The following is a 14,501-nucleotide window of genomic DNA, read 5'->3' as shown; positions in this document are numbered from 1 at the left end:
AATCACTGACAGAAAGTCTGTTAAAGAAATGAATAAGTTTGCATTTAAGGAGTATCATTAGCTCACGCTCATTTTTCACTCAGAAGAGCTGTGCACAACCTATCAAGATCTGAAAAGTAGATTTGCCTCCCTTTCTAGAGAAAAGAGGACAGCGATTTGAGTAGTAAAGTCTCTTAATGTGATCACATGCTGACATTCAAGTGTGGAGAATTTCTGCTCACAGCTAAGGATGGAGTGTTCTCCCAAATAGCTTATGATTTCAACAAATAATGATCACTTACAGCCAGCAAACTGTACTGTGGCGATTGTTGTTTGTTAGGATCCTTTCTTGTTGCAGTCTATATTGTACTTAAATAATGAGGCTGTAGGTAGAGTGGAATGAAAGAACCTGTGAGAAAAATATAGGCACCCTCTGTGGTCATGAAGATAAGGTGTAGCCTATAGCAGCATTAGTAGGTCAGGGATGTGGGGCTGTTCTGTTCACTGCTGTATCCCTGATATCTAGACTAGTACCGGACACATAGATGATGCACAATAAATACTTTTGAAATGGATTAGGTTATAGAAATAATAATGATGGTCATGATGATAATGATATAGTATTTCAGAGGAGAAGTACTGGGAATGCTATCCCTTGAATTAGGAGGGTTACTAATTTAAAGAATGTTCTCTCATTAGGGGAAAAAAGAGATAAAGAGAGATAAGGGATTCTTGGTATGTAAGGGACTACTCCACATAAATATATTCTTTTTGGACAGAGTTCAGGAACACAAGCAGATTCGGGGCCATTACTTTGTCAAAGTTTAACTGAAATAGAACAATTATCAGTATATTATATTGCCAAAGGCTTAAGTTCCATGAAAATTAAGTATAAGATATGGGTACTTATCATCACTATTATTCATCATTGTTTTGTAACTCATAGTAAGCAAGGAAAATGAAATAATTGGTAACAGTATTGAAAATGAAAAGGAAATGTATTTCACTTTATTGATAATTATATTCCAGGAAACTCAAAGTAAAAAAAAAAAAAAAAAAACCCACAAAACTACTAGGCTTAATAAAAGAATATGATAAGCTCACTGAATACAGGGTAAATATTTTCTATAGAGCAATAACTTTTTATAAATAGAATAAGAAAATCTTATTTACCCAAAACTATAAAGCATATAGGAATATATTTAACAAAAAAAGTACTTGGCCTTTCTGAAAAACAGTATAAATACTTATTGATGAGGCATCCACAAATAGGCATATCATATAGAAATATCCTAAAACTCTCACTTGTCTCTAGTTTTATTTGATTAAATTGCAGTGAAAATTATAATTGAATTTAAGTACCATGAATATTAAAAATAATACATGTTTTAAAATAGCCAATAAAATGTTGAGGGAAAAAACAGTATACCTGCATCTGAGTTGGTAAAGATTCTAACTTCTTCAGTAGTCAAAATTCAAACACTAGTGGCTTAAAATAGGTTTTGTTCTTGCTTACTTCACAGCCCATGGTGGGTGGGTTAGCTCCTTTTATTTGCTTGTTATAACTGTTATTTTATTTTAATTTCTAAGCATGAATTCAGTGAGTATTCTCTTTGTGCCAGTCATTGGTTGGATTTTCTCATTTATTTTTCACAAAAACTCTTATGAGTTTATCCCCATTTTATGAAAGAGGAAATGGAGGCTCTGAGAAGTTCAATAAATAAATAAATGGTATTTGGCAATTCAGGCTACCTAACTGTAAAGACAACTAAATATCTGTTGATTCCCTTAGATATCTCATAATAGAGAGAACCTGTAACATAAATCTGAATTAGCCAAATAGATGTGGCATAAATGAGTAATACATATCCAGTATACTCTATTATTTTTTATTCTATTTCTGTTTTCTTTAAGGTAGCAAAGGTAAGACTACGTGTCTGAAAATTAGAGACCTGGAATCCCAGTGCTAGCTCTGCGACTAACAAGCTTCATACCTTGAGAAGTCTCTTTCCCTCCCTGGTCCTCAGTTTCACATCCATAAAATAATGAGGTTTGAATGAGAATGTCCTCACAGTCCACAATCATGCAGTTCTCTAATGAGAAAATGGATTGTGAAGCCTGTCTGGCTCCAAAGCCCATGCTGGTTTTCTGTATAAGTTGGTGCTTATTTATTTTTGTAATACTTCAAATGAATGGCCCTGTCCTTCATTCCACTTCCCTTACTCATCAGATGTGAAGGAAGTGACTATTGGAGGGATGTCTGGGATAGGACAATAACTCACTGCTTCGTGTTGTGACCATGTGATTCAAGCTGTTTGAGAGACCCTTGCACAGTGGGTAATAAGCAGTTTCTTGTTGATAGCAAGTAGGTTTGTTTTGGCTTAAACTTTAAAGGCTTATTTTAAAATCAACAGCCTATTAAAATAATGCACTCCATATCCATGTAAAAAAGGAGCAGATGTAATGTAATATAAACTTACTATAATAAAATGAGAAACCTAAAGATCAAGTCAAATATAAAATGTAGATGTTTTAATACTGAGCCCAGTATTTTTATATTCTCTATCAAAATTTCCTGGCCCTACTTTAAAGGATAAACTTTAGAGTACTTAATTTAAAATTTAAAGTATAACTTTTCTTTTTGGTGGATTTATTTAAATTGCTTTTTTCAGGATTATGGTTTTGGCAATTAAGTAATGGGTTTAAATCCAATTGATTCTGACCCTTCTTTAGCAATTGACTATTATGATGTGCTTTTTAAAAAATGGTTTTTCCTGTATTGCTTGGCACTGTGGCATCACAAGTCAGCCAAATAAAGCCTATAAAATTAAATTAGCTTACTCCTATATTCCTATATGGCTTATCTACGGGTTGCAATTGAGTACCTAGAGGTTTATTTATTTATTTATTTATTTATTTATTTATTTATGTATTTATTTTTTAAATAGATATATGCAGTCAAGTTAGTGCCAAGAATATTAGCCCCATCCTATTTAAGGCTCTGCAACCTTGGTTACAAAGCTAGAGATGCACCGTTGATTTTTTTCTATAATTAGAATATCCATTGGTCATTATGGTAGCAATCGTTATTTAACTTTGATGTTAAATAAGCTTTCATGTTGTAAAACGTAGAAATTACTTTCCTTAATATTTTAAAATAATTATGTAGAGAACATATTGTCTACATAAAATTGGCATATTTTGAATTTTATATAAACATGTATTCCATGTATTTCCTTTATAAATTAGCTTCTTCCTTTACAAATTAGCTCATTCATATGTTAAACAGTGTCAAATTTCATAGCAGTTAGGCTTAGTAACTCTTTAGTTAATTATTTTAATGGTTATTGATTTGGCATTAAGAAAATAACACCCTACATTACTCAAAGAGTGATTCTAAAAGCATTTCAGGAAGTGAACAAAGTAGATATCATAAATGAGTCCATATGATGTCCAACAGTGCTCTCTACTGGCAAAGAAGCACGTCATAAAACAAACTAACCTTTAAAGTGGAAAAAAAAAAGTCAATTTCAAATAATATTTGAAAATGAAGGTGGAATCCTGAAACTTTCACTCATACTTCTACAAAATGTTTATTGTTGGCATAATGGAATACAAGGAAAGAAATAGAATAAATGAATTCAGACATCACTTGAGATTCTTTTTTAAGTCTCTATCATTTTGATTAATTGAAAAATAGTTGTGGGAATTTTGAAACATATTAAGCCAAATATGAAATAGCTTAATAGAAGTTTAAGTGAAGAAGTCTGTAAAAATTTTGCATATAATAGTGAGTTGACAACATTTTTGTGTTTTTAATTTCAACAGACAGCAGTCTCTAAAATACCTTTTGTGAGTACAGACATCTGCTATGTATTCAAATATATTCAGCAGAGAGACACATGGGTTGGAACATTTGTATGAATATATAATTTGCTTTATATTGTCAGAAATTTGCTCTGTATTTGTCAAAGTCTTTAAAGAAGATTTTTAAAAGACATTTTATATTTTGTAAAATCTGTGGAAAATATATGCCATGTTGTCATACATACCTTTCAATATATAAACTAAGAATACAGAAAATAGTTTTTGATTGCTATCAGCTTACTATTCATAGTCTAATATATTCTAAATGTCTCTTTTGTGCTTTATACCTTTTTTATTATCCATATTGCTTAGGAGTCATATTCAGTGTTTTAATCTCAACCCTTTTAATAACTCAACTAGTAATCAAAATTAAAATATATGTATATAGATATATATACACACACAACAATGCCCAATCAATCAATCATATATAGCAATTTAAGAGGTTTTCTTTATTTTCATAAGTTTGCCTAATATTTTCTGACAGATTACTTTTCTTGTATCATGAATTTGAAAGATAGCAAAAAATATTTTCAGTAATATTTACCTCTTGGTTATAAGATAAAAGTTGATGTTTATTTTCACTGACACATTTTTTTCTGTAGTTTTTAAATTTCCTATAGTGAACATGCATTACTATTAAAATACAAATGTTTATTCATAAGTAAAAAGAAAAATTTTGTTGCAAAGCACAAGCCCACAGTTGTGCAAGATACACACTTGTACTTATATAAAGTTTAATGTCTGATCTTTCTGAAAAAGATATGTGCTGAAATGAGTGTTGTTATTTTGAGGCCATGAAGGAAAATAATGGAAAAATTTTTGAGTAGTTAATAACAAATGGCATGGAGCATTATCACTTGCCACAGAACACATAACTTTTCTTTTGCTCTTTGCCACACACTGAAAAATAACTATCTGAATCAACATGTATATCAAAAACAGTCTGATAACATTATACTTTCTTATCATCATTGGTATTTTTTCTGCCACATGGAGGAACTAAGACCTAAAAGTTGCTACAACATAAAGACAATTATTTTTACTCAGTTTAAAATGTTAAACATACCAATGTCCCATTTTCTAAGAGAATATAAAAAAAATATTTCTGTATTTTTTGCTTAGGTGAATACCTCACAGAAAAGAAGCATTTTGAGATGGACTTTTTTTTACACAGTATAATTCCCTTGAGATTCACCCAAGTTGTTGTATGTGTCAAGAATTCATTCATTTGTATTGCTGAGTAATAGTCCATAGTATATATGCACCACTGTTTGTTTAACCATTCACTCGCTGAAGGACAGCTGGGTTGTTTCCAGTGTTTGGCTATTAAAAAATATGAACATTGGTGGACATATATTTGCATGAACATAAGTTTTCATTTCTCTGGGATTCATACCCTGAAAAATGCAGTTGCTGTACCCTATATGTACCACTATCTTCCTGACCTGTTACTATTTTTTAACTCTGTTCCATAGCCCATGTTTAGTTTTAAAAGAAATTACTTTTTTCCAGAGTGCCTGTGCCAATTTACATCCCCACTAACAGCAGTGTGTGTAGTTTCACTTGCTAATCTGACAACGCCACTTAGTAGTATTAATGATGTCACTTTTTTGACTCTCCTTGCCATTTCCCTGTACATTTATCTTATTCCTGTTTGCTGCATCATTATCTTTCATCTCCCTCTGAAACATGGCAGCTGCCTGGGGACCCATGATTTTGACACACGTCTCAATCTCTTAGGCCTTCCATCGAGACCTCAGTGCCAGGGTCTCCCTAATCCATACCTTCTACCCAGAATTCTGCTTTCCCAAGCTCCACTTTGTACATCCAGCTGTTGGATCTACTTCTCCAGCTGACACATTAGAGGCATGTTAACCTCAGTATGTTTGAGTGCATATTTCATTTCTTTCATTCAGGTTTCTGTTATTAAAATGTCACCTTTTTAGAGAGGACTTTCCTGATCACTTGATCTTAAATATTACTCACACTCTGCCCACTCTATCTGTTATTACGTCTGGTACTTTAACTTATGCCACCTAAGATATGTTATAAATCTGTGACCAAGACATAAACAAACATAAAGATACTGACACACACATACACTCACTCACTAGAATATAAACTCCATGAGGATAGGGACATTTTCCCCAGCTGTATACCCAGCATGTAGTAAATGCTTGACTCATAGTAAATACTCAAAAAATTTTAAGGAATAAATGAGTACGTGCAGCATTAACTTATCATTTGGAGGCTTAATTTAATTTTTGTTTTACCAAAGTTATCTATGTCTATTTTAAATAGTCAAATATTTTCCCATGGATTATAATGAAAAAAAGCATAATATTCCCCAGGCCTTCTACAAGTCTCACTCACTGAAGGAACCACTTTGGATTCTTCTGTGTTCCTTTGTTACTTGCTTCTGTGTTGCTGGATGACTTGCTAACTGCTATGCCTCGATTTGTCATACCTGTAATGGTCAACACCATTCTGTTGTCCCTCCCCTCTTTCCTGGGTTCCTTTTTTCCTCTGTTTTATTTTGCTTCTTTTCTTACTGAGAACTGGGTCAGGGGAGGTAAATTTTTTGGTCCCTTCCATATCTCACTATGCACTTTTCTCTCCTCATAACCTGGAAACTTGGCTCTAAATCATTTTTTTCCTTAGAATTTGAAATTATTTTTCTTCCATTATTGCTGATGTGAAATATGATATCATTCATATTCCGGGTCCTTTGTGTTTGTTTGTTTCTGGGATCTTTTATGATCTTTCCTTTGTCTCTAGTGGATTGATGATGAGCCTAGTGTATTGTGTTTATACACAGGTTTTCACTCAAACAAAGGTGTAATCTTAAGTCCTGAGAATTCATACCTTTGTTTCTGGATAAGTGTTAGATAATCTTCTGCCTTCAGTTTTTCTTCTTTTCTTTTTCTAGAACTGTATGTGGTTTAATACTGAACCACCCAGAATAGTCACCGAGAGGAGATATTAAAAGAGATTGGTGGACCCACCCCTAGAGTTTCTGAATCAGTAGAATTTGTCTTTGTAATAGCATTAGATAATGCTGGTGCTACCGTTCCAGGGACTGGATTTTGAAAAACACTGTCCTAGACCAATTCTCTAGTAGTTCCTTTTGATTTGTGTGTGTGTGTGTGTGTGTGTGTGTGTGTGTGTCTTTTTATCTTCTTTTTAAACTTTTTTTTTTTTTTTTTTTTTTTTGCACTTCTTGTTCCCTTGGCCTGGCCTGCCTTCCTCCAGATATCACTGCCTTTCTGGTTGGTTTACGTTTTATATTGTGGGTGAGGTCTCCTCCGACCGCCCTATTTTAAATGGTACAACACAGAGACACATTTGCGTACTTTGCACTTGCTCCCCTTCATCCCTGCTATCTCTCCAGAGCACCTATTTAATACACTATAATCTACTTATTTATATCATATTGTTTATGTTTGGCTCCTTCCACTAGGATGTAAGGTCAGTAGCGAGAGGGAATTTGGTTTTTTTGGTTCTCTGCTTTATCCCTAACTCCTAAAAGAGTATTTAATAAATGATAAGCACCCAATAAATACTACCTTTTCTTTCTTTCTTTTTTTTTTTTTTTTGATAATTTTCTTTTTTTAAACTTTTATTTAAATGTGTTTTTCCAGGACCCATCAGCTCCAAGTCAAGTAGTTTCAATCTAGTTGTGGAGGGCACAGCTCACAGTGGCCCATGTGGGGATCAAACCGGCAACCTGGTTAAGAGCACCACGCTCTAACCAACTGAGCTAACCGGCTGCCACTAATTACTTCTTGATGAATTTCCTTAACTTCATCTTCTAATATTCTTACTACATTCTTACTACATTTGAAATTGCCTGCATCACGTTTGTAATTTCTATGAGCCCTTTTTTTCTCTAAGTGTTGCCTTATTTAGTATCCTGTTTTTATCATGGATGCAACATATTTTTATGGACTTTCTCTCTGATTCTTTCCGTTCTTTTTTGTTTCTGTTTCTTTGTTTTTCCTCCCTGTGTTTCATGTGAGTGGCTTTCCTCAAATATATGTACATAGTTGGTGTATTTTGACAAGACACTGAAAAACTGGCAGTTCTTGTGTATATGAGGTTTGACAATTAAGTTCATGAACATGTTGCAAAACTGTTGCTAACCTTTTTGATATCAGAGGGATTATTCATTATGAATTTGTACCAATTGGACAAACAATTAACCAAATTTACTATTTGGAAGTGCTGAAAAGACTGCATGAAAAAGTTAGACGACCTGAACTTTTCGTCAACAATTCATGGCTCTTGCATCATGACAATGCACCAGCTCACACGGCACTGTCTGTAAGGGAGTTTTTATTCAGTAAACAAACTGACTAAACTGGGAGAGTATTGGAACACTCTCCCAACTCACCTGACCTGGCCCCCAATGACTTGTTTCTTTATCTGAAGATAAAAGAGATATTGAAAGGAAGACATTTTGATGACATTCAGAACATCAAGGGGAATATGACGACAGCTCTGATGGCTAATCCAGAAAAAGAGTTCCAAAATCTCTTTGAAGGGTAGAGTAGGCATTGGCGTCAGTGCATAGCTTCCCAAGGGGAGTACTTCAAAGGTGACCATAGTGATATTCAGCAATGAGGTATGTAGCACTTTTTCTAGGAGGAGTTTGTGAACTTAATTGTCCGACCTCGTATAGGCAGGACTTGTCAACTAGTGATTGATCAGGTGGCCCATCTATTTCACGTAGAAACCCCACTGTCAGCACAGGTTGTCTTTTTTTTTTTTTTTTTTTTTTTTGGCAGAGGGGCGGCACTTTGCCTAGAAAAGAATCCTATCTGGAGCCTTATAAGACTAACAGCCAGTCTCCTGGGAGCCACTGTGAAAAGGTCTAGTGGACTTTCAATTCCACATGTGGATCTAGTTTCTTTATTTCAGTGAGGTGCCTCACCTCTGCTTTCAGCCAGGTCTAGCTAGCATCTAGCAGTCCGGAGCTCTCCAGCCTTCTTTCCACAGGTATTATAGTCAATGACTCGGTTGGGGTGGGATGGATTAATCCCTTGGCCATGGCATGATTCAGTTCCATCTTTTCTTTCACCCTTCAGGCACCAAGCGGAGTGAAAAAAGATAAAACCATATTCCTACCTTTAACCCACATTCAAGCCTATTGATAGCACTTATGGCAGTGTTTCAGTTCTTTGTGGGTTTGCATCCTAGACTGTATGTTCCTGAATGTAAGCATTTAAGTATTTAACTGTGTCTAATGTCATTTTTCCCAGAATTAGACCCCAAAACAAAGATTTGAGGAGTTTATTAAGGTTGCGTTTCCCAGGAGCAACCAGTATGGACACTGGAAAGTAGGACAGACAAAAGATAGAAATCTAGGAAGAGTACATCATCAGGGGGAGCCCCAGCCTGAGCCTTATTCCAAGGGAAGCTCTGCATCCTAACATTACACCTTGGAGTTTACCCCAGCTCCAAGCAAAGAGGTTGGGTCTTCATATGTCCACACCAGTCATTGGCTAAAGAATGTGGTGATGATACGGGAAAAGCAAAAACTCCCACGTGTTGCCAGCTTTGGGTAACTTACTTCATTGACCAAAGGGAATCCTCAGAAGGTCTTGCAAATGAGCCATTTCCAGCAAAGCACTCGTAAGCTAGGGGATGGGTCCCAACGCTGATAAAGTGGATGGATCCAAGGGGAGCTGAGCAGGCACCAACAGTACCTACTAAATTCTAGTGTCTTCCTCAATCATTACATAAAGGACAGGCAATCCCTCATAATTATAAAACACTTTGCAGTTTACAGAGGGTTGTTTTTTTCTTTCATCTCTTATTGTAATTGATCTTCAGAACAATTTTAAAAGGAGAGAAGAGAAATAGTATTATTAATTTTTCAAGAGCCAAATAAGGCAGATATTAAGTGACTTTTCTAACATCTTCAGATTCTACGCCTAGAGTTTTTCCAGCATGCTGCATCTTATTAAGTGTTTTGTAAATACTTTGTATAGACAGACAGAATGCATATAAATATGAATTACTTAATCTAAGTATTATATGCCTTTTATTATTTAAAAATACAAGAAATATTATAAATAATTTTTCAGTTTTAAAATAATTTCCATTTAGGTCATCTAACATTACATAGAAAAAAATGGATTAAATGTCAAGCTCCTGATTATTAGGTTGGTGCAAAAGTAATTGCAGTTTTTGCAATTATTTTTAACCTTTTAAACCACAATAACTTTTGCACCAACCTACTAGTTGTCGTTATAGTTTAATTCCCACCATTATTCAAGGCTTTTCCCTGTGTTTCATTACTCAGATGGATTAATTAAAGCCAATGTGAAAGAAACAAATTAAAACGTTCCTGGAGCACAGCAAGGGGTTGATTGATTTAGAATGTTCTTGGAGTTCTTCCATAATTTTCTTATATGGGTCTATTTACATAGAATACTTATGACTCATGACATTTCTGCCGAAGTATGAATATTCTTTCCATAAATAGTTCCAATAACTCTTAGAGTTTGTTATCGACACATCAGACACTTCCTTCTTCTAGTTCAAGAATCACTTACCAATAAAGAACCTACCTTTGCCTCCCTGTTCTTGTTAGCAATGGACCACCCACTCATAGGGAATCTCTTAATGCTAAATTCAAAAATGTTGAGAACAGGAGTTACCCCCATGGATTTACTCAGAACTAAATAGCTCCTATTGTGTTAACTCCCCTCTTGTCACTTGAACCCTTTATCCTTTCTGGATGATCAAAAACAGTGCTTTCCAAACCTGGTGGCATATTAAAATCACCTGGGGAGCTTTAAAATACACAGATGCCCTGGCCCAGGCCCAGACTGATTAAATCAGACTCCTAGGCACTAAGTTTAGACTCCTAAGTCTAAGTTTAAAGCTCCCATGTGATTCTATCATATAGCAGTCAAGGCTGAATACACTGATCTGAAACAGGAAAAGTGACAGGTCTATTGGTGTCAGGAATAGATTTGGCTGTCTCCCACATCTTAGTAGCAGGTTTTCAATTCCTTTTAAGCTAAGAATTTCTCCATCGATTTTGGTCTTTTTGCAGGCCTGCGTCAACCAACTTGAGGTCACACTGAGGCAAACCAAGTGTCTGATGATATTGTATCTAGGCCCTAGTTGCAGTCGTTTGAGCATATGAGAGAAAGGAACTGTTGTACCTTATAGAATCTGATTAGTGAAACTTTTTTTGCCTTAATGCTTCTGAGCTTCACTTTTCCTCCTCCATGGCCTCATCAGAAAGTGGATCAGCAGTTATCTCCTGTATTTTCAGTTCACCTTTTGTATCTGCCTTCCACTATCTTCCTGACCTGTTACTATTTTTTAACTCTGTTCCATAGACTTTAGTACAAAGAACCATGTGGGATGTTTTAAGAAATAGAATTTCCTAGCCTTACCTTTAAAGATACTGGTTTATTTGACCGAGGAGTCTGCCTTATTATATTTTAACCTGCTCCCTGGGTAAATTCTCATGCAGGTAATACAGAGAGCCCATTTTGAAAATCAAGATTCTAATTAGTTATTTTTTTTTTCCCCAAAAAATGAAGGAAGGAATAAAAGGTGAAATAAAAGGATACTATGCATGACATTACTATTTTGTTCCCTTTCATTCTTTGAAAAAGATTGTATTTAATCATTTTATGTAAAGTATACACACACACACACACACACACACACACACACAAACACCCCCCCCACACACACACCATCATGTATATAATAAGTGATAAATTCATGACTCACTTTGGTGATATAATTAGTAGTATGTGACAGAAAAGTCTTTGAGAAACTATACACACTTCATTTAATTATTTGCTATTCATACAGAAATATTTTATAGAATAAAATACCTATATTTCAATTCTAATTGGTCTTGAACATTTTGCGATATTGGATTCCTGTGTAGGAGGTATTATGTCTCTTCATAATAGAGATTTTATTACAATGTATTAATTATTACGAAATTTTGTTCTTTTACCTTTTTTTTTTTTTTGGCTAAGTCAGGTTTTAACCAAAACCCTTCAGGGATATTTGAATACTTAGTAACATTGTAGCTCATGTATGTTTTATTTTTTAATGTGGTTTAGCTTATAGCTTTGATGGATGGTGTATATTGGGTATTAAAAAAGTATTTTAAAATTTTGTATTTTAAAATTTTACATGCAGTATGAATGTCATAATTTGAAAACAAAGATAAATGTTCATTTGAAATAATAAACTGTACTAAACCATATTAATATCTTAAAATATACTATTGACATTTAAATTAAGGAATGAAAAACATTTATATGCTTTGAATTTACAGGTAACATTAAAAAACTTTTTTAGTATGTTTTAAATATTAAATTTTGAGGTCAACTTTATTCCTTTGGACCCAATGAAATGACTTTTTTTCTTACCAGTCAACTAAAGTTTTCTTCCCAGTAAAAATCTGCAAGTAAATTATTTAGGAAGATGTGTTTTTTAAAAATCATTGAATAAGAAGAATTGTATGTGATTAAATAATATGGGCAGTTTTATATAATTTAAAATAATGTAAATTAATAACTCTTCTATTTAATTAAGATTTAGATTTCCATTACTATTGCATCATTTTACTATGTGAGGTTATATTTCAAAATGATTTCCTTACATATGATGTAATAAAGCCTACATTGTGTCTCACAAATGACCATTTTCAGTTTCTTGGCAGTACGGAAGTGGAGCAGCCCAAAGGAACAGAAGTTGTCAGAGATGCTGTAAGGAAACTAAAGGTAGGGAAAGCCCTACAAATAAATGTTTAGTGTATTGATCCTGCTTTAAGTTATCGGAAGACTGACGGAGATCAAAGCATGAATAACTTTATGGTAGATAAAATGACTTCACTCTGTTAAAAATGGACTATTAAATAAATATCTGCAGATCAAATAAATATTTAATATTAAGTGTGTACACATAATTAATTATTTTCCTGAGTGTGGCACACTCTTCTTATTTTTCTAAGGTGTAATTTCTCATACCCAACAAAAACAACAAAATGTAACAGCCATATTTCATAAGTTTTGGCTTTCAGTATCTTGCCTTTACTTTGTTTGGACAATGTGGGCTCATGCCCTAACTCAAAAACTGAAAATAGCCTAATGACTATCTCTAATATTTAGAATGTCATATGTACCAGTTAAGCAGTTGAAAGCATGGAGTTTAGAGTTTATTCCAAGACAGAATGTGCAGTGACACTGTATGTTAAAGATATCCTAATGAACAAATCAATTAAGCCCTGGCCATGTCCATGAGCAGACATGGGGAACTGGTGAGATGAAGAACATAAAAGGACATTTAATAAGCAACTCAACATACTCATAATTAGCAAGTCTCCTGAGAAAATTTTATGTAAGATAATCACACATCTTAGCATGCATTCTTTTTAGTGAGATTTTAAAATTTTAAAAACTCCTTCAACAGAATTCTCATCTTTTTTTTAAAATTGAAATATAATTAACATATAACATTACATTAGTTTCAGGTATACACAATAATTAGGTATTTGTATATATTGTGAAATGAGAACTACAATAAGTGTAGTTAATATCCATCACCATACAGTTACAATTTTTTTTCTTGTGATAAAAACTTCTAAGATCTACTCTCTTAGCAACTTTCAAATATACAATACAGTATTATTAACTATAGTCAGTCATTATGTTGTATGTTACATCCCCAGGACTTATTTATTTTATACCTACAAGTTTGTTCCTTTTTATCACCTTTACCAATTTTATTAACCTTCCACCCCCTGCCTCTGGCAACCACTAATCTGCTGTCTTTATCTATGAGTTAATTTTTATTTTATTTTTTAAGATTTTATGTATCAGTGAGACCAAATAGTATTTCTCTTTCTCTGTCAGACTTATTTCATTTACTACAATGCCCTTAAGGTCCATCCAGGTCTCAAATGGCAAGATTTCCTTTTTTATGGCTGAATTAATGTTCCATTATATATATCTTTATTCATTCATCAGTGGAAACTTAGGTTGCTTCCATCAGAAGTCTCTTCTTTATCTTATTAAGATCATCTAACATACAACAACTACAGCAGGTCCTCGACTAAAGTTATTTCATTCAGTGTTGTTTTGTCATAACGTTGATGAACTGCTGTAGGAACTTAACTCTTATTTATTTCAATTAACCTGCGGTAAAATTGGTTTCATTATAAATTGTTTCACTGTAGTTCCAAGAACCTATTGATGATATGGGTAATATTTTTATCCATTCATTTTATATGTAAATATTTTGCTTAATGTTTTAAATAAATGTGTTATAAGTTCCCAAGATGATATCACTTCCATTTGAAACAAAGTGGACTAGCCAACCATTTCTTTCCACTACTTATTAGGTAATGATTCAGACTTGCCCTTCTTTGACCAGTATTTTTAAGCACTAATGAAGAATTTAAAAGGTCTCACAGTTTTTGGACAATATTTAGAATAAGATCCTGTTTAAGTGTTCAAAATGTTTCACACTCTGGGCATGAGTCCAACCTCACTACAATCAGAATGTTTTATAAAAGAATAATGGTATTTACACTTCATGTTTCTTTATACTTAGGAGGTGCTTCATTCAGTCAACACAAATTCCAAACCAAAAGGACTCAATTA

The 14,501-nt window shown here is 33.7% G+C and overlaps 1 protein-coding gene across 15 annotated transcripts in view; it reads left to right on the top strand.

Moving 5' to 3' along the window:
- Positions 1 to 14,501, top strand: part of GULP1 (GULP PTB domain containing engulfment adaptor 1) — a 225,615-nt gene that overhangs the window by 164,601 nt on the left and 46,513 nt on the right. For all 15 annotated transcript variants that reach the window (XM_033111317.1, XM_033111312.1, XM_033111306.1 and 12 more), the window contains one exon: positions 12,549 to 12,620. In XM_033111317.1, the coding sequence (XP_032967208.1) occupies positions 12,549 to 12,620 (72 nt within the window). The remainder of the gene's footprint in view (positions 1 to 12,548; positions 12,621 to 14,501) is intronic.

The sequence above is a fragment of the Rhinolophus ferrumequinum genome, chromosome 8 (genome assembly GCF_004115265.2).
Source record: "Rhinolophus ferrumequinum isolate MPI-CBG mRhiFer1 chromosome 8, mRhiFer1_v1.p, whole genome shotgun sequence".
NCBI classification, from domain to species: Eukaryota; Metazoa; Chordata; class Mammalia; order Chiroptera; family Rhinolophidae; genus Rhinolophus; species Rhinolophus ferrumequinum.
This window is presented reverse-complemented; position numbering and strand designations above follow the sequence as displayed.